Raw genomic sequence first — 19,219 nt, 5'->3', positions numbered from 1 at the left:
TTCCCAACTCATTAAAAATCCCTGTACAAGAAACACCAAGATCTTAATTTATGTGATGAATAGTTTAGGAGATTTTATAACCTTAAAATATTTTCAAAAAGAAAAAAAAAAAAACACTTACTAATAATTTGAAGTCATAGTGACCAGGAGTAAAAAGCACACACACACAAATTACAAAGATGCTGGCTTTATTCCTTTTCATTGCTGTCATGTATTGTATAGTGTACACATTCTAGTTTAGCCACTCCCTATTGAAAGCAGTGCTGTAAAGAAATCCTTGGACATGCCTTCGGGTGCACAAGAATATTTTTCTAAGGTGGATACAAGCAGGGAATTGCTAAGTCACCAAATATGTGCTCAGAAACACAGCAAAATGCCTTCAAAATAGGATATACCAATTCACACACCTAACAGCAGTGTGGGTGCTAGGAAGGCTCTTCTCCTATGCCTTCATCAGCATTTGAAATTGCAAAATGATCCTCAAGAAATAATATTGAGAAGTAGAAGCAAGTTGCCAGACTATGAAGTGTGATAAGATTTAGGTCAATTAAACCTACAAACAATCCCATAAATTTCAATCTGTGTGTATTGAATTTTAATCTGTGTGAACAGAATCTGTTGGGGTGCTCACTAAATGGTTAATGATGTTTGCTTTGGGGAAAGATACTAGTTTGGAGGTAGTGGCAAAACAGAATTTTGTCATTATTTTAAAAACTAAACTCATATAACTATGAAATAAAACACTAATACAGTGTTTTTTTTTTAAGTCTGAGACATGTTGATAATCTACCTACAGATGTGATTAATTAATTACACATCCTGAACCTACTAATACCTCTTTTTAAACTGAAAAATCATCACATGATGAACTTTAACTCAGAACTAAGACAGTCAACATCAGGAAATATAATTAAGGATTGAGGTACATGGTTGAAATGCTCATAATACTTAGATACTTATGCTCTCCAAATTTTGTCAAATATCAGAAATCAATGCCACCCTTCTCTCCCAGGGAGTCCAGAAATTCCTCAAAATTCTTCTGAATACAGGATTATAGTAAGGCATTAATAATCTATTGCATCTAACATGATGAAATTTATTTGCATCCAAGGATCTGTTTTTCTTTCCAGTCTAATTCAACAACTACTGCAATGTTTGCTTCCGAAACTAGTCATCGTAGAAACATAAAAGTGAATAAGATACTATTTCTGTTCTTACTTTACAGCTTAACAAGAACAAAAGAAAAATTCCCAACCAAAGAATCAGAATAAGAAGCTATATGACAGGAATCACTGTTCCCCCATTTTACAAATAAACTCAGAGTGAATGAGTAACTTGCCAAGGACCCACAGCAATAAATGGCAGCACAGGGGTATGAAGCCAGGTGTATCTGGTTCTGAGCTCCCTGAAAACACAGTGGTCTAATGCTCTGTCTTATAGGTGGAGGTGAGGGGGATGGATTCTATTCCATACAGAGGGAAGTTATAAAGGAGAAAAATGAGCCACTATATAGAGTCTTCTTTATGTTCTAAAGTCTTCAGAGGCCAACAGAAGAGGAATTGATAAGGACTAAGCCATGAGCCTTACCCCAAACGGTCTCTCGCCTTCCACCAATGAGGATCACACTTCTCCAAAATCAGGTATTCTTCTGCTCTCTTTAGTGCTAAATTACAGGGTTCTCGGGGCAGGAAATCATACAGTGCCTTCACCTGGATCTTCTCTTCAGCAAGCTCAGAGGGTGGAAGGGGAGGCAAAGGCTTGCGTTTTGAAGGTTGCCCACAGCTCCTGTTGGACTACACACACAAGGAGTACTTTCATTCTTTTTTTCGGGTAATTACTTTTTTAGCCATCTGTATTAAAAACAATTCGGATACAGCATATCTACCTGCTATGTCACATCTCCCACCCAGGTATATGCCAAGACGGAAAACAGAGTGGGAGACTAATTAATAAAACAGCCTTTGAGTCCAGCCACACACTCATCATTTTATGATTTCTGAGATCACAACTTCTCTTGACAACATAACACTGAGTTTGGCATGTCACAATTCTTAAAAGATGATTTACTCCTTAGTAGTTTCATTTTGTTTTAAGAATCTTCTCTTATGAAAGAAGAAAATTGGGTGCCCCCTTTCCTGTGCTCTAGGCTTGTGTTGAGTTCACGTCACTTCCTAGGAATACTGCTTCTCCCAACACTCAGCTGAAATTTACTCCTTGCCTCAAGATGGCAGGAACCAAAATAGATTTCTTTTCCCCAATTCACTTGTTCAGGTTCTAGTGCTATCTTTAAATACAGCAAAGTAGGCTGTTTTAACTGTCCTTTTTTCCCTTTGGCTTGTTTCTGGAACATTCACTGACTGTTTACTAAGCACTTGTTACAGACCTAGCTGGGTGGTAGGTTCTGGGCCTGGCGATAGACAGGAATCACGGGGCGCAGACTCTACTGTGGACCTGATACTCACTTGCTTCTTAGTTGATGTTTCGCTGAGCCACCGCCTCTGACGCTGAGTGTATTTTTCTGAAAGTTCTTCATCTCTGCTCAGGCTTATTTGTGTTCTCACTTGTCTGACATTGAAGAGCAAGCATGTCACAAATGGTTATTGGTATTAAAAATATCCACACACATACTAGATTAACACCACCATAGTAAACAAATCCAGGTATCTAGCCAGCTGCTTTTTTATTTAGAAGGTTTCTTAGCTCTATCTCCTCAGGCAAATTGCCAGTTCTCAGAATTTAAGTTCCTTATCTCAGAGATGGAGATGCTAAGAGCATATCTGTAAGCCTCAATTTCTTCTTCTTTAAAGTAGGAAAACCCTGGACGGTTTTGAAAGTTATGTGAGTAAATAAATGTTAATCTCTTAGTATAATAACTAACATGTGAACCCTCGTCTTAAATGTCAACTGTTAAAATTAAGATGGTACCTTGGGTTTAATTTTTACACAGTCATTTACTGGGCACAAAGGTATAAGATACACTGATAGTTTGGGGTCGGGGGAGAGACTCAGATAACTAAGACAGGTTTCTCACACTTAAAGGAGAAAGTATAGAATCGAACACAGACATAAAAGCAATAGATATGAAATAAACGTCAGGTAGAGAAGCAAGTTGCCTGCTGTGGGCATACAAAAGAAGAGCGACTATTTAGGAGGGCTGGAGGAAAGATCACAGACCACCTGACAGTTGACCTACACCTTTAAAATGGCCAGGCAAAATAGAAGCGTTCTCCAGCTGAGAGAGCAGCAGATACAAAGAGACACAGAGACTCAGTAGATAATAAGGAAACTGTGAACGAATTTATTTCCAAGAATTTGCTTTCGGAGGCAGACTTACCGATTCTGTACTGAGCAGCAACAGCAGCAACAGAAAATGGACTGGAAGGTATTATCTGAAAAGCAGATCATTCTCACTGTTAGGGAGCCACAAGTCCATGACATTGGATAGATGAAGCTGGAGGTGTTATCCCAAAAGAGGAAGTCCATAGGGGCGGGGGATATGAATTGTTATGAAGCATATGACCATGTTGATGTGCCCTCCTTCACTAGTGAAGGACAAAACCTGTCACTAAAGTGAAATTTAAAAAAAAGTTACTAACACACTGGCCAATGTGGTTTCCCTTCTCAGGCTCCTCTTTCCTGGTCTGGCTTATGCATTTCCTCAGTTTGCACATGATAAATGACCAGCATAGTCTTCTTTACTTTTGTCAGGGCTAACATTAGCTAACAAATGTACAAAAAAGAAGGGTTCCAAACACAATGTTGTCCTTGGAAATCTGGTAGCAGGGACTGTGAATTAAGTCTATCACATTTCTTTAAGAATTTTAAAAACAGAAGCAAACTCATAACTTTTCAGTGACTTAAGTCCATATGTAAACTGAACATTTAAAAGAAAGAAAGAAACTAGCCAGTAAATCTGGGTCATGCTTATACTTTAATGGTGAAGCTTATTCTTTATTTAAGTGAGATGATTTGCCTTTTTAAAGACCAGAAATAAGTCTTGAAATTCAAATGAATGTTTTATTTTCATAAAACTGTATTTTTACAATCAGCTTATGCTTAAATTGACACTTGAAAATGAATTATTACTAAGGCATCAAAGTATGGTAAGAGATAACCTTTAACTTTGAGGTAGAGTTGGTTTTAATCCAAGCCACATGGCTAACTATATCTTGGATAAGTCCCTTTACCTCTCTAAGGCTATTGTGTGAACTTACTGAATCAATTCATAGGAAACACAAAGACCAATGCCAGCTATATAGTAAAAAGGTTATCAAGAAGACATATTATAATAGGGTTGTTGTGAACATTAAATTAGATGTAATCTTTAAAGTCCCTGGAACACAGAAGGGAACATTATCAGTAAGGACCCCAGCAAGAATCGGAACGCTCAAATTATAATGTGTTGAGTAGATTTTCTTTTCTTCTTTATAAAAAGAAGGTATACAGATGTCAATGTGCAGAAACAGAGAAGAGCTGTTCTCCTACCAAGCCGGATGCTTTTGAGTTAAGGAGCACATTGGTAATATATTCAGAACACCACTGAAACAAAAACCAATGAAACCAAAAACAGGTTAACTGCACAGAATGGGTCATCTTGTCAACCTCTGGTTGCATTCCCCACCCTGTCTCGATTCTAAGAGTTTCAGCTACATTCCTCTCTCCCAGTGCTTCTTATCACCAATCTCCCAATTCTGCTCTTGCAGTTTTCTTGAGATTTCTTGACTTGCTGGGGTCCTCTTTCATTATATACCACTTCCATCTTATGATGGATAACTTTTGCATGCCCAATTTCATAGTTCATTGAATCAGATAACAACTAAGTTCATGATATGCAATTTGCATCACATAAATATTTGACTCATGATCAACCATGCAGCCTTCACCAGGAACTACTTTTTAAATGGAAAATAGTTATCAGTATGAGTCAAGAATTTATTCCAAATTCATGGAGAGCTGTGCTGCAATTTTCATACTGGAACCTTCCAGAAGCTTCAAACAGACGGCATTTTGCCCCTCATTTGCACTTTATCCCAGGCCACCACCATGATAATTCAAGTAATTGAAAATTGATTTATTTCTCCCAGCAAAGATGATATCCCTGGACTTCTAAATATGATCAAATAAATCCAAGATCTGATTTTGAATCTATTTCCCAGAATCACTTTTGATACCATTTACTGTATCAAAGTTCTCATAGGAAACATGACATACCTTAAATCATTTTTAAAGTTATTTATAAGGAATAGTTATAAATCTATGACTGGGGACAAGGGAGCCACAAAAATGGCATGCAGGAGAATGGGTGGAGCAATCATAAAACTATCACCAACCCCAAATCCAAAAGGACCATGAGAAGGAGAGAGCTTCCAGCAGCTCAGAGATCCCTCTAAGAGTAGCTATGCTCTGAAGTGAGGCAACCGTCAGCTCAAGCCAACCTCACTACGACTGCTTCCAATGGGTATGCTCCAAACAGAATCCAGAATCCATGAAGTTGGAAGCATGTTGAACTAACCCCTTCAGCTTTCTTTTTCCAGGATAGCTTGTAGGGTGGAAAGAAATAAATACCAAGAGATCGGGATCACTGAGTCATTTGGGGGCCAGTCTACTACATTGTACCCCTACAGATTCATCCTTCCAGTAGAATAGTATGGAAAAGAATGAAGACATTCAGGCAGTAATTAATACATATTAGTTCCATTCCTTGCAAAGAAGTTGATCTTCCAAACCTACATTCATGCATTAGTTTTTCTATGATTTGGATATTACCATTGTTCATTCATTGAGCCAATAACTCACTGGTGGTCCAATGATAAAATTCTAATTACTGCCCTGGATATACAGTTCAAAAGACTCACCTTTACTGTTTTAACACTCACACTGATTTAATAACTTTCTCTCTTCTGCACCCAGAAACCACTCATTTTCTAAGTTCTAGCTGAAGGCTTATTTCTAGAAATACAAATAAAATTCATTGATTCTTAAAAATCTGTACCACGTCACATTACACATTATGTTTTTTGACTTTGGCTGCTTCTGTCAATTTTTATCTGGTGTGTATAGTGGTATCTGCATGAGCAATTTGCCAACAAACAAAAACACATCTTGGAGAGAGGGTACATGAGCACTTGAGGGTTCTGCCTACTTCGGCAGGAGTGGATCTAATTTACAATTTTATCAGTTTATTCCAGGGTCATTTAAAGCCCTATTAGATCTGTATCTATCCAGGCCAAGAGATGCAAAATTAAATGTAGGTTACATAGATGAGTGAAGCAGGTCAGAATACAGGCAGGCAAAGCACTGTGCCCAAGTCCACTTGGAGATATTTGAATTCAAATATTCAAAAATACTCCCTCCCTCTCCTATATCACCATTTTTACCCTCTCTAGTGGATCATGCCCAACAACAAATATCTGCTACTTCAGCCATAAAAAACAAGACAAACTCTCAGTGATTGATTTTATTTCCTCCATTAGCTTTGCTCCCTGTTAACGGTAAACTCTAGAAATGAGTGTACCTGCTGCCTCCAATTGTTCTCCTTATATTTTTTCTTAAACCATTCAAGTCAAGCTTTTGCAGCTCTCACTTAAAAAAAAAAAAAAAAAGACTATTGTTAGGGTCACCAGTGACCTAGACACCACTAAACCCAATGGTCAGTTCCAAGTCCTCCTCCTCCTTGACATCTCAGCAGCATTTGGCACTCTGTCCCCATGGGTTTGATCCTTCTTCATCTCCTCTGCTGCTCCCTTCTCTATCTACTGACCTCTTCATGTTAGATAGCCCTCAAAGTTTTTGATGTCTTTTTTTTTCTGTCTTATTCACTTCTTTGATTATCTTACTCCCTCCTGTAGCTTAACAACCATCTATCATGGGAGGAAGAGAAGAATGAAGGCTCTTAGGATGGTGTAGAGGAAAAAGGGGTGAGAGGGGGTGAGGATGGAAAAACAATAGAATGAAACAGACAGTATTACACTGTATATATGTATGATTATATGAATGGTGAGAATCTACATTGTGTACAACCACAGAAATGAAAAGTTGTACCCCATTTGTGTACAATGAATGAAAATGTGTCTATAAAAATAAAAAATACTTTTAAAAATTCTATCAGCTGATGACACCCAAATGCATACATCTGGCCCAGTTCTAATGAACTCCAGATTGCATACCAAATGCACTCCTGAACTCTCCATTTGGATTTCTAGCAGACACCTCAAACGAACATAAGATGAAATCCAAAAAACAAAACAAAACAAAAAGATGAAATCCAAACTCCTTTTCTTCTTTCCTTCCCCAATTTTCTCCACCCACCCTCCCCAACCTTGTCCAAAGCAATTCCATCTTTCCATCTTTCTGGAAGTCATCTTTGACTCCTCTCTTTCTCTCATATCAGGTCATTCTGTCAAGAAAGCATGCTGAGTGTGACTTAAAATATATATATATATATCTTGGCCTAGGAACACAGCTCTATAGTAGAACACTTGCCTAGCATCATGTACAGTCTCTGGGTTTGATTCCCAGCACTCAGGGAGAGGGATATAAATATCTACATATTTTCAGTCCAGGATAATGAAAAAGTTCTGGAGGTGGATAATGGTGATTTGTACAACAACATAAATGTATTTAATGTATTGAATTTAATGTAGTTAATAAATTGATGTAATGAATGTCACTGAACTAGATGTTCAAAACTGTTGAGATGACAAATTTTCAGTTATGAATATGCTATAGTTTGGATCTTGAATATCCTTCAAAAGCTCCTGTGTTGATGATTTGGTCTCCAGTTGATGGCATTATTGGGATGTGGTGGGGCCTTCAGGAAGTAGGGTCTAGTAGAAGGAAGTTAGGTGATTAAGGATGCACCCTTGAAATGGATTTTGGAAACTCAGTCTCTCTTCTTCCTCTCTCTTTGCTTCTCTGAAACTTTGAACCAAAATAAACCATTCCTTCTTTTTTTTTATTTTTATTTTTTAGTTGTAGATGGACACAATACCTCTATTTTATTTTATTTTTTTATGTGGTGCTGAGGATTGAACCCAGTGCCCCACACATGCGAGTTAGTAGCTCTACCACTGAGCCATGACCCCGGCCCCCCGTTCCTTCTTTAAAATTGATGATCTTAGGTATATTGTAACAGTAATGGAAAGCTGATTAACATAATATATCTCACCTCAATTTAAAACATACACACATATACACATATACATGTAAAATCTCATGGCTTTTTCCCTCCTCATCTGTTACTAGTATGATTAAACCAGTCTCAACCCATCTGGCACACATGAAAAACCTAACTTCTTGCTTCTTACCTTACCAATCAATAGTTTATTCTTAGTACAGCAGCAAGTGTAATTAATTAAAAACCTAATAGATCTTGTCACTCCTTGTCTGCAAACACCACAGTGGCTCTCCACCTCACGCAGAGTTACAGCCAAATTTCTCACAGTAGCCTATGAAGCCCTCCTGTTGGGTTACGCAGCTTCCTGTTGCCTCATCTCACCACCAAGAAAGGCCTACCTTCCCTCCAGCCACCCTGCATCTGGAGCATGCCAGGCCAGCTCTCACCTTTGCCATTATGTCGTCTAGAGTACTCTCCCTTAGGGATCTGCGTTCTCAACTGCCTCCACTCCCTCCCAGTCTTTGCTCAAATCTCAACTTCTCAACAGAGTACCCTGACCAATTATCACAGCCACATACACTCCTAACGCTGATGTTTCTCATTCTGCTCTATTTTTTCTTTCTTTCTTTTTTATGGCATTTTCATCTTCCAACATACTATGCAATTTATGTATTTATTTTTGGATTGTGCCATCTGTATTCCCCCTAGAATGTAAGTAGGGATCTTTGTCTAATTTGTTTGTAGTTATATCCCAAGAGACTATAACCATTTTTCACCTCTTCATGAATGAAGGAATGAACGAACAGGTTCAAAGGAGCACCAGATTATAAGCTTACTCAGAACACATACCTGTCTTGATTCAGTCCTAAGGTGAATATGCAAACTCTCTGAGAGCAGAACAAGCAGGTGCAATTAGGAAATGGTAAACAATATGAACAGAGGATAAGATTAGATTAAGAAAGTCCTTGAACTAAAGGAAGATAAGACTGAGCATCGATACAGTAGGGAGTCAAACAGATACTGTGGGGAGCCATTTATGACCAGCAATTAAAACCAGGCTTGGTGAGTTGTCAGACATGGAAATCTGGCTTCCAGGAACTGGCAATCATTGAGAGATTGTTTCAGATGGTCTGAGGTATGTGATGTCTGTGCAGAGGCTCACTGCTGGGAATTTGCAGGTCTTACTGGGATGACCTGCTAGAGCAAATGGCTTCCTTAACTCTACCCCATCCTGTTCCTCACAGAAGAAGCTCCTCCTGGTCCCCCTTTTACCTGTATGACTATAAATAAAGGGAAGAAGGGAAGGTGGGCTCCCTCACTTTGTTAGAGCCAGATCTTAGCATGGCTCAATCCATCATGCCCCCTTTGATTTAAAAAAGATAATTGTCTCCTGTGGTTATTCTATTAAATAATTTCTTAGTGATTAATCTACAGCCAGCTCATCCCTCCAACAGAAACCCTTTCCCTCACCTACACTGAATATGGAAGAAATCCTATACCACTGGTGGGGAACCATTTGGCCATTGGCCAAGGCAGAACAAAATGTATATGGTCTAGAAGCCTTTATAAGATGGTCCAGCAAGGTAAGCTGTGAGCTCGTGTTTTAAAGTAATCTTCATTTATTTAACATCATCAAATCCAAGAAGTATAAACTGAGGTCACTTGACTTTTTGAGGAATACCTAGCATATTACATTAGTCTCCATTTTTTAAATATATCTGAACTAAAAGGACAGTCCCACAAACTCAATTTGGTCTGCGGTTAGGTACCTATTCTAGGTATGATGACTTTTTACGTGAATACGATTTTTAGTGATACATTCTACTAGACTATTTGACTTTTTCCTTCTTATGCACTCTGTCCAAGCCCTCAGCAGTTCACACCTGTATTTCTACACTCATTCATTTAATCCTCACAATGACCCTATGGAGTGGATGCCTCTTTACAGATGTGGTTATCCCTTACTGAGAGTCAAAAGCTACTAAGCAGAGAGAGGATTTGAACTTAGGCATCTGACTCCAGGGTCTCTGCTCTGAGCTGTCGCCTTCGATTCATTCTATAGGCCTACTCCCTACACTGCTAAAGGTGCTCTCCACCTTCAGCATCTCTCATTTCCAATGCCTTCTATAATTTGATTGGCCCCACCCTGACCATGTTCACCAATTCCCATGGCATTAGCTTCTTCCACTTGCTCTATTCTCACAGACACTTTGCACGTTTCTGAAAAGGACTTCCACTGCAATCTGCCCCTACCATTTTGGGTTTCCCAAAACATCTGTGATCTGTCCTATGTATGGTTCTTAACTAGATACTACTTTAGATGGTTATTTCTTTGAGCAGGCTTCATCTCTCACGGGATTTCTCAGTCTCACCATTATCAACAAGTAGACTGGGTCTTCCTTCATTGTGGAGTACTGACTTATTGTGGAATGATCAGCGGCACCCCTGGCCTCTACACCCTAGCTGCCAGCAGGTGCACAGTTCCCCTCTCTTCGAGTACCCACACCACTGGCCCCCTCAAGCTGTGACAAGCAAAATTGACCAGACATTGTCAATGTTCCCTGGAGGTAAAGCCACCACTGGATCGTAAGCTCTCGTAGTCTCTGCAATCTCAGAACTGTGTCTTACACTTTTTGTCTTCTCCAAAGCGTCCCTCATCAATTTCTGACATATCACGAGAACTCAACAAAGAGCTGTTAAGCAAAACCTCACCTGTCTTAATGCCATCCCATCATACCTGTCTCTCCTTTTCAGTAACTTGTTCTGTCACATGGTATCTCAAGGACCACAGAGAAGGCTAGGTGGACTACAACATTTTGAGTCTGAGAACAGCAAAGTTGAAGAAACTGCTTCAGAAGCTTTAGCTAGCATTTATAATAGGCAACAAGTCTAACCTTTTGTTCCAGATCTATTCTAAAAAATGGAAAATAAAATAGTAAAAATGAGTTCATCCAAAATCAAGTGTCAAACCATAAGATGCTAAGTGAAATTAATAAAAACTCACTGGTTTTTTGGTTTTTTTTTTTTGTTTTTTTGTTTTTTTTTTTTTTTTTTGTATTAGGACAGCACACAAGATTGAGAAGCCTTTTGAATCAGGCAGATATGGCCTAAAAATGTTCCGTTATCTTGTAGCAATGAGGTAACTCTTGGCAGCTATTCAGATGCCTCATCAGCTAAACATAGGTAATAAAACCTATCTTCTCGCAATTGCTCTTCTATCAACATCACCCTTACCATACGCTAGGCACAACATATACTAAGATATTACTCTACCATATTAACTGACTCACTCATTGTGCTAACATTGAGACAGGTTCTGTTATTTTAGGTCTTATAAATAAACTGAGTAACAGAGAGGTTGCTTCATATGTTAAAAAGCAGTTGAACCAGAATTCGAGCCTAGGGAGTTTTGCTGAGTCCCAGAGCAGGACAACCTGACGATGAAAATAGGAAGGGCATAGCAACGAGTTCATGACAATTAGTTCCCTCCCACCTTCTCCCTCACCCAGTTCCCTGGAACTCATTCAGCGAGTGTTTACTGGGTACTGGAATATTTAAGGTAAACACATAAAATCACAATGGTGGGGCTGGGGCTGTAAATCAGTGGCAGAGTGCTTGCCTAGCATGTGTGAGCACTGGGTTCGATCCTTAGCACCACAGTAAAAATAAACAAATAAAATAAAGGCATTCTGTCCATCTACAACTACAAATTTTTTTTTTTTAAATCACAGTGGTTCTCTTGTCTGAAGACACACTGGATTCAAGAGTTAGTTAACACGAATCCTCAGTCCCCGACTTCTCTCTTCTGAGCCCTGTCTCTGCCTCTGACTCAATGTTGCCCCCACTCAGAACTTCTCTCCCCACTGTCAAAACAGATCTCAGGAGAGGCTCTGACCCTTGCCCTCAATAAATGTAAATGACTGATGTGACAGGAGACACGCTGTACTACTGGGCTTCTCTTAGTGGTATTTACATGTTTGTAAGCATGGCATCTGTATTAGGATGAACAGGAAGGGAGGTCTGTTTTAAGGAACTGGTTCATGTGACTGGAGGCTAACAAGTCTGAAGCCTGAGACTCAGGACCAGGTTAGTGTTGAGTTCATAGACATTCAGGTGGAGAATTCCTTCTTGTCTAGAGGATAATACTTTCATCCATTCAGGCTTTCAACTGTGAATGAGGCCCAGCCACACTACAGAGGGTGTTATGGTTTAAATATGATGTGTCCTCAGAAAGCTCCTGTGTTAATGTTCAGAGGGGAAATGGTTAGTTCATGAGAACGGTAAGCTAATAAGTGGATTGATCTATTTGAAAAATTAATAATTTGAATGGACTAACTGGGTGGTAACTATAGGCAGGAGGGACATGACTGGAAGAAATTAGGTCACTGGAGACACACTTTTGGAGTTCGTATTTTATCCCTGGCTCCTTATGTGCTTCTCTCTCTCTCTTCTGGCTGGCTGCCATGAATTGTGTAGCTTTCCTCTGCCATGCCCTTCTGCCATGATGCTCTGCCTCATCTCAGGTCCAGACCAATGGAGTCAGTAGACAATAGACTGAACCTCTGAAAACATGAGCTCAAAATAAACCTTTCCTCCTCTAAGTTGCTCTTGTCAGGTATTTTGGTCAGAGCAACACAAAACTAACACAGAGGCAATCTTCTTTACTCAAAATCCACCCATTTAAATGCTAATCACATCCAAAAACACCTTCAGAGGAACATCTAGAATAATGTCTAACCAAATAGTTGGACACCAAGGCCCAGCCATGTTGACCCATAAGATTAATTATCACAGCACTTGAAATTCATGAAACTTCAAAAGAGAAACTGCTGATAGCAGACAATAAGCAGGAATTATGATAAGGATTTGAAGTACTTCCTCAGAAAACCAGGAGCAGTTGTGAGCAGAGAAGACAGCCTCTGCTTTGCTTATGGATCCATCTCCCTGGCCACACTTGGGCTAGCAGATAGTTGCTGCCCAATAAATAATTGTTGAGTGAATTAGAAAAACTATAAGACAAACAGCTCCTTGGTGTCACCTTGCTCTGCCTGACTTCCCAAGATACTAAGTATCTTTATTTACAGACAGAAATATTGGACCAACATCCATCCCATTGGTATCAATGATTAATAGATTTGTGGTCATTTTCTGTTACGACATCACAGGACTCCTGGGTGAGTGAGTAAACACAGAACTGACTTCCACATGCATTCTGTGATAACAGAAGTCACTCTCTAAATCCTTGTGCTAACCTGTAGATTGAAAGCTCTTGCCCTTCCAGAAAATTCCTAATTTAAGCAAGAACTCATGCATAACAAGGACCTTTGCCAGAGAGACTAAAATGCCCCAGGGAAGGACAGTGACCATTTGGAAGGACAAGTGGAAGGATTATTAATGAAGGAACAGGGCTTCCTCTCCTACAGGAACATCTGCGCTCTTCTTTTCATCTGCTTATTCCTCAGCAAATATCTTTAACGTTATGCCACATGCCAGCAAATTACAAAAAAAGGCTTCACATCCAACTGTAATCTCTGCGACCTTTCGAAACCGTCAGCACATCTCTTGAGGTCATGCAGTTGAGCTTCTCATTTATTTGGTATTTGTGATCTTTCCTGGGAAAGCTTTGTCCTCCTTCTGTTATTTAGCTGGGAGCCTGCTGGGGTTCCTTCCACCACCAAAAGGTTTCTGGATGTGACAACAGTGCTCTGATTAGGAACAGGCTTCTACCAGGGGCACAGGAAGGGAGTGAGGGTGAGAAATGCCATTTCTCAGGACAGCCCATAAGGTCACCTCTCCACAGGGAAAAACATGGAGGTGAAAACCCTGGCCAGGGCTGTGTGGGAAGCAAAGCAGCTGTCGCTGCCTCGTTTCCAATGTCTTAAAGTTCACATCAAGTAGACCTTGAGTTCATCCCCCACACCGCCACACAATCCCACCTCCACTCCACACATCCGATATCAGTTTCATTTTGAATCAAGGAAATTCAATCCTATTGAATTTGGTCATCATTGTAACTAGCACATGGTTAGTGCTTTTTATTTAAAAACATGACTTGAAACTGGCTTAGTTTCAGGAGCTGCCTTGAGCCAATGACCAGGCTTGTTGGCTCACCCAGGTGCTCCAGGCTGTGGTCTTTAGACAAAGAAGCTCTGTGCCAGCTGCAGCTCAGGGGCCGGGGAAAACTTTGTAAAAGTGTGGCTTTGGGAAAATGGCTCTGAATATCGCTGGTCCTGTAAATTGGCCTTGGCAATAAGCTATGCCTTGTCTTTTTCTAGAAGTTTACGGAAAAGCCAAACTTCCTTAATCCTCTGTCCTTAAGGACCACTACTAGTTCCATTTTTTAGAGCCTTTTGAAGACACATGCTTTTTAAATGAGCTAACCTAGATTATGTGGGAGATGCAACACTGCTAGCTTTTCTATAGCACGGATCTGTACCTCTGATCAGGAGTTAAGTAGGCTTTCCAGATGCAAAAATAAATAAATAAATAAAAAGTGGGGTGGAAGGGAGGAAAAGGAAAGAAAGGTGGTACATTGAGTTTGCTGTAGCAGCTTTTATTCAATTTAGAAAGCTATCCCTCTTCTTTTTATGCCCTCTGTACATTTAAGTTGTTGAATCATTCTGAGTGTGTGTGTGTGTGTGTGTGTGTGTGCTCACTTGTCCTTTTGATACATAAAATGTCCACTCTTCTAAGACATGATGGTTACCAGAGACCTTACCTTTTCTAAATGTATTGACCAAATAAGTGAGCAACTCAGTGTTAGAACCCAAACTGTTTTGTTGTTTTTGTTTTGTTCTGTTTTTGGCATTAGGGTATCTGTGAACCCTTGAAGTGGAGAAAATTGTTACATTAGGGGATTCATCATGAAGGAAAGAGGTACCCAGCTAGTGGGACAGCAAAGGGATAAATGGGGTGGAAGGCAAGAACCGTGTTTAACCTCTCTGGGGCCTGAAGGGGTGCAGTGTCGGGGAGGGGGTACAAAGAAGACTCTAGAAGCCTGAAAAAGCAGAATGGGGCATCCAACACCAGGGCGACTAGTGTTCCCATGAGTGAAGGGTCCAGTAACAAAAGGTAGCGAGTCTCCCTGAAGAAGCCTCGTGTTTCCCAGCCGAAGCCAAAACACCATATGGATTCCCAGTTCCTGGAAGCCCTTGCTTGCTCTTTGCAGGAATTTTGACTTCTTCCAGGTAATGACTGGTGTGAGCTGGACTTTACGCTCAACCTCTCCCCTCCCCGATACCTTGGAATCATATTTCCCAGAAATCTGTTGTCTGTGGGCTCAAAGTTGATGACAAACTTGCACATATCACACCCAAGACACCCTAGACCACTTGCAAGGTGAGGAAACACCCAGCCTGGCCAAAAGGCCTGTGGGTACAGCTGGCACTGGATCACTGACTCTCAGGAGTCAGGGAAAGCAGACAACACTGGCCAGGGGGCTCCATAGAGGAGCCACAGGATCCACAAGTCAGCACAGAAGAAAGCAGGGAAGCCACCCAGAGATGGTTACAAGCAGTGGCTGCAATTATCTTTTTATACTTTGTTCAGAGGGTAAGTGAAATAATTTAAGGCATAAGACACATCTTCTAGTGTTCATTTTAATTGAGACTCTTTTTTTTGCGGGGGGTTTCAGAGTTTGAACCCAGATGTGCTTAACCACTGAACCACATCCCCAGCCCTTTTTAATTTTCATTTTGAGACAGAGTCTTGCTAAGTTGTTTAGGGTCTCACTAAGTTGCTGAGACTGACCTCAAACTTGCAATCCTCCTGCTTCAGTCTCCAGAGTTGCTGGGATCACAGATATGTGCCACCACATCCAGCCAACATTGAATCTCTTTTTGAGAAAGGGCATTAAGTAAGACCAGAGGCAAATGGTTGTGAAAGCAGACAGGTTTGTTTCTGACACTTGGTAAGTTATCTGTCGTTAAGAATGAATCATTCTCAAATCTAGTGAAACTATGATCTCATGGTCTCCATGGGTCAGGGGTTCAGGAACAACTCAGCAGGACTCCTGTGGCTCAAGGTCTCTAGTGAAGCTGCGATCAGGCTAGGCCCACCAGAGCTGGAAGATCCACTTCTGAGGCCACTTCCATGGCTACTGGAAGGCCTTTGTTTCTCAAGGTGGGCTTCCTCAAAGGCAGACAAAAAGCTAGAGAGTGCCAAGACCAGAACCTGGACCTCCTTATAACCTAGTCTTGAAGGTGACATTCCATCATTTTTACCAGGTTCTATCATGAGAATTGAGCAACTAGGTCTGATTCATATGCAAGAAAAGGGGTTGCACTAGGGCTTGACTACTTGGAGGCAGACCTTCCAGAGGGGCATCTTAGAGGCCGCCTCCCCCTGGTCCTCTCAACTTCACATTAGAGATAATAAAAATAATGGGCAATTTTGGCTCCTTACCTCAACCTCAGATCAAACTATGGAGAGAAGTCCAGAAACCATGGTTGTTAATTGGCTTCACCTGGTATCACTGAGCTTTGTCAAACTTTGATTCCATAAGCTTCCAGAATTAAAATCAGACACAGTATTTTCCTTCCTTGTTTTTAAACTATGTACACAAGTCCCTCAGAATCCTTGAATTAAATTAATAACAGTATCCCAGGCATGCTTCAAGCATACTAGACTTAAGAACCACTTATGAAATTATTTTGCCTTCTACTTTATACAGTGGAAAGAAAAGAAATGCAGAGAAATGGGGGGACAGGTGGTGAGAAGGTAGGAATGGGCTGCAGGGGAGGTCAGAGGCAAAATTTTCTAAGCTTCAGCAACTCCACCTGGGCCCTGTTCTCTCCTAGGCTGGGTCTGCTCTCAGCACAACCGTTAGCTGCTGGAAACGATGGCAATTCAAATTATGTTGTACAGATTGACACTCTCTAGAGCAGCTCCCCATACTCCACTCAGAATCTGCCATCACTCAGCATGATCAACATCGCAGCTTCCAGAATCACCTCCTGCTACCCTGCAGCAGCTGATGAAGCCAGAGCACCATGGCTGCCCTCAAAACAACAATGGCATTTGGCAGATAATTCTGGAAAACACACATGAACATTTTTTTTTTAAATTAACTTTAGTCTACAGTGAGGAATTACTGGGCTTTCTCCTTGTCCATAGTAGACACTCATTCTTTTACCAGAAGAAAATGGAGGCACGTGTTAGCTGCTGAAGGAAATAGGTGATGCTCACCATCAAACCAGATTGTCAGAAGTTGGGAGGCACCAAGACGGCACCCAAATCATCCCCTTCCATGGCAAAGAGAATGTCCTCAAAATACCCGTCAGTATTCTTGCTTCACCCCTCAGGCAGTCTAAACTCTGACTCAGCCCTCACAACTGCCTCTCCCCCACATACCCAAGCCCACCCTGCTGTAATTCCCTCTAGTTCTAACCTCAGCAGACACGAAGAACCCTTGTGCAGAGTTCTCAATATTTCAAGATCCTTATGTCACTGCCATGGGTCGGGGGGGGGACCATATGTTGCTGCTTTTTAGCTTTTTCTGCTTTAATCTGCTTGGCCTTTATTTCTGATAACAGGCAGCCTTGGGTTTTTTTGTGATGTTTTTATTATAGTGCATTATAGTTACACATAACACTGGGCTCATTTTAATATGATTATACGTGTGTGGAATATAACTTGCTCCATTTCAGTCCCTTCCTCTCATCCCTATCCCCTTCCTCTACTCTGTGGTCTTCCTTCTATTTATTTATTTTTTAATTTGGTGCTTTATAGATATACATAAAGGTGAAATTCACTGTGCTATATTCATACATGTATATAATTCTTCTCTTTTCCTGTCCCTTCTCCCTCCCCATTTATCCCCTTCCTCTGCTCCACTAATCTCCCTTTTATTTCCTTGGGACCCCCGTCCCCACCTTTTCCCGTATTTTGTTCCAGCTCCTGCATATAAAACATTTAATCCTTGACTCTCTGAGTCTGGCTTATTTCACTTAGCATGATGTTCTTTAGTTCCATCCATTTACCAGCAAATGCCATAATTCCATTCTTCTTTATGGCAGCCTTGTTTTTATCAGAATGGATTAAGGCTGTAAATTATATATGGGTAGACAACTAGAATAGCATGGGGTTTGTTTGTTTTTTAACAAATACTGGCAATATTGGGTCCCAATTTAGCTTAAACAGATGATATTTTAAAATTACAATCCATTTTTCTAAACCCCACCCGAAAATCCAGAAATGCAAAAACTTGACTTTGCAATCAGCCTTAATCTGATATTGAGCTTTGTTGGAGCTTAATTCCAGAATGGCATCCAGAATAGTCTTCCAAAGTAACACCAGAATTAAGCTCATGAAGCACCCATTACTTTTATCTGTTGTTTCTTTGTAATGTTTTGGTGGTAGGTAACCATAAAGGGAGTTGTCCTTTTAAAGACAGGGGCTTAATATAAAGAAGTTGCCAAGGGTAACGCACCAAGGCTGCACAGAACCACAACTAGAATGTGTCTCCTGGCCTTCAGCCCTGAGTTCTTAACATTAAATATCATTCTAGAATCAAACACTTCACACTGATTACCTTTCAACTCACTTTATAGATGTAAGGACACCGTTTTTGCTGTTTTTGTTTTCTCAATGCTGAACATTTGCTAGAATTATATCACCACTGTGGTTATTTAAAAAAAAGAAATGAAATACTGTCAATATATCTGGGGAAATTATTTGCAAACTTTCACAAGTTCTATGCCTTAGACAAAACTTCCTCTGATGTTCAAGAAGTATAACACGTTCAGAACAAGCCCTGAAAATAAATGGCAAAGCCCAACTTACTTACAGGTGGACAGAATCATGGCTGTCCTTCTGCAGGGGCACATAAAGCAGTCCTCAGTTCTTCAGCCACGCTCCACTCACAAAAACACATCTTTAAACTGAAATCATAGTTTACCCAAGACGATTCTCAGCAGCAAAGATAACCCCACCTATTTTCCTGTTCTAAAAACCTCAAAGTCTGTGAATGACAATCTAGTGGCCTACATAAGAAAGTTTGATAATCTGCATCCACATCTATGAGGGTGGTTGCTATTACTTCCTCATTCCCATATGTGTGGGTGAGTCTAGCAAACAACATTTTCAAGAAATCACAAAATTTTA

The 19,219-nt window shown here is 40.4% G+C and overlaps 1 protein-coding gene across 1 annotated transcript in view; it reads right to left on the bottom strand.

The window, feature by feature from the left end:
• Positions 1 to 18,989, bottom strand: part of TXK (TXK tyrosine kinase) — a gene marked incomplete at its 5' end in the record, with an annotated part of 58,516 nt that extends 39,527 nt beyond the window's left edge. Inside the window, 5 exon segments of the mRNA XM_079154235.1 lie at positions 1,588 to 1,793; positions 2,463 to 2,565; positions 3,335 to 3,389; positions 18,903 to 18,923; positions 18,926 to 18,989. Coding sequence (XP_079010361.1) covers positions 1,588 to 1,793; positions 2,463 to 2,565; positions 3,335 to 3,389; positions 18,903 to 18,923; positions 18,926 to 18,989 — 449 coding nt within the window.
• Between the last annotated feature and the right edge of the window lie 230 nt (positions 18,990 to 19,219).

The sequence above is a fragment of the Sciurus vulgaris genome (genome assembly GCF_902686455.1).
Source record: "Sciurus vulgaris genome assembly, chromosome: 9".
Classification (NCBI taxonomy): domain Eukaryota; kingdom Metazoa; phylum Chordata; class Mammalia; order Rodentia; family Sciuridae; genus Sciurus; species Sciurus vulgaris.
This window is presented reverse-complemented; position numbering and strand designations above follow the sequence as displayed.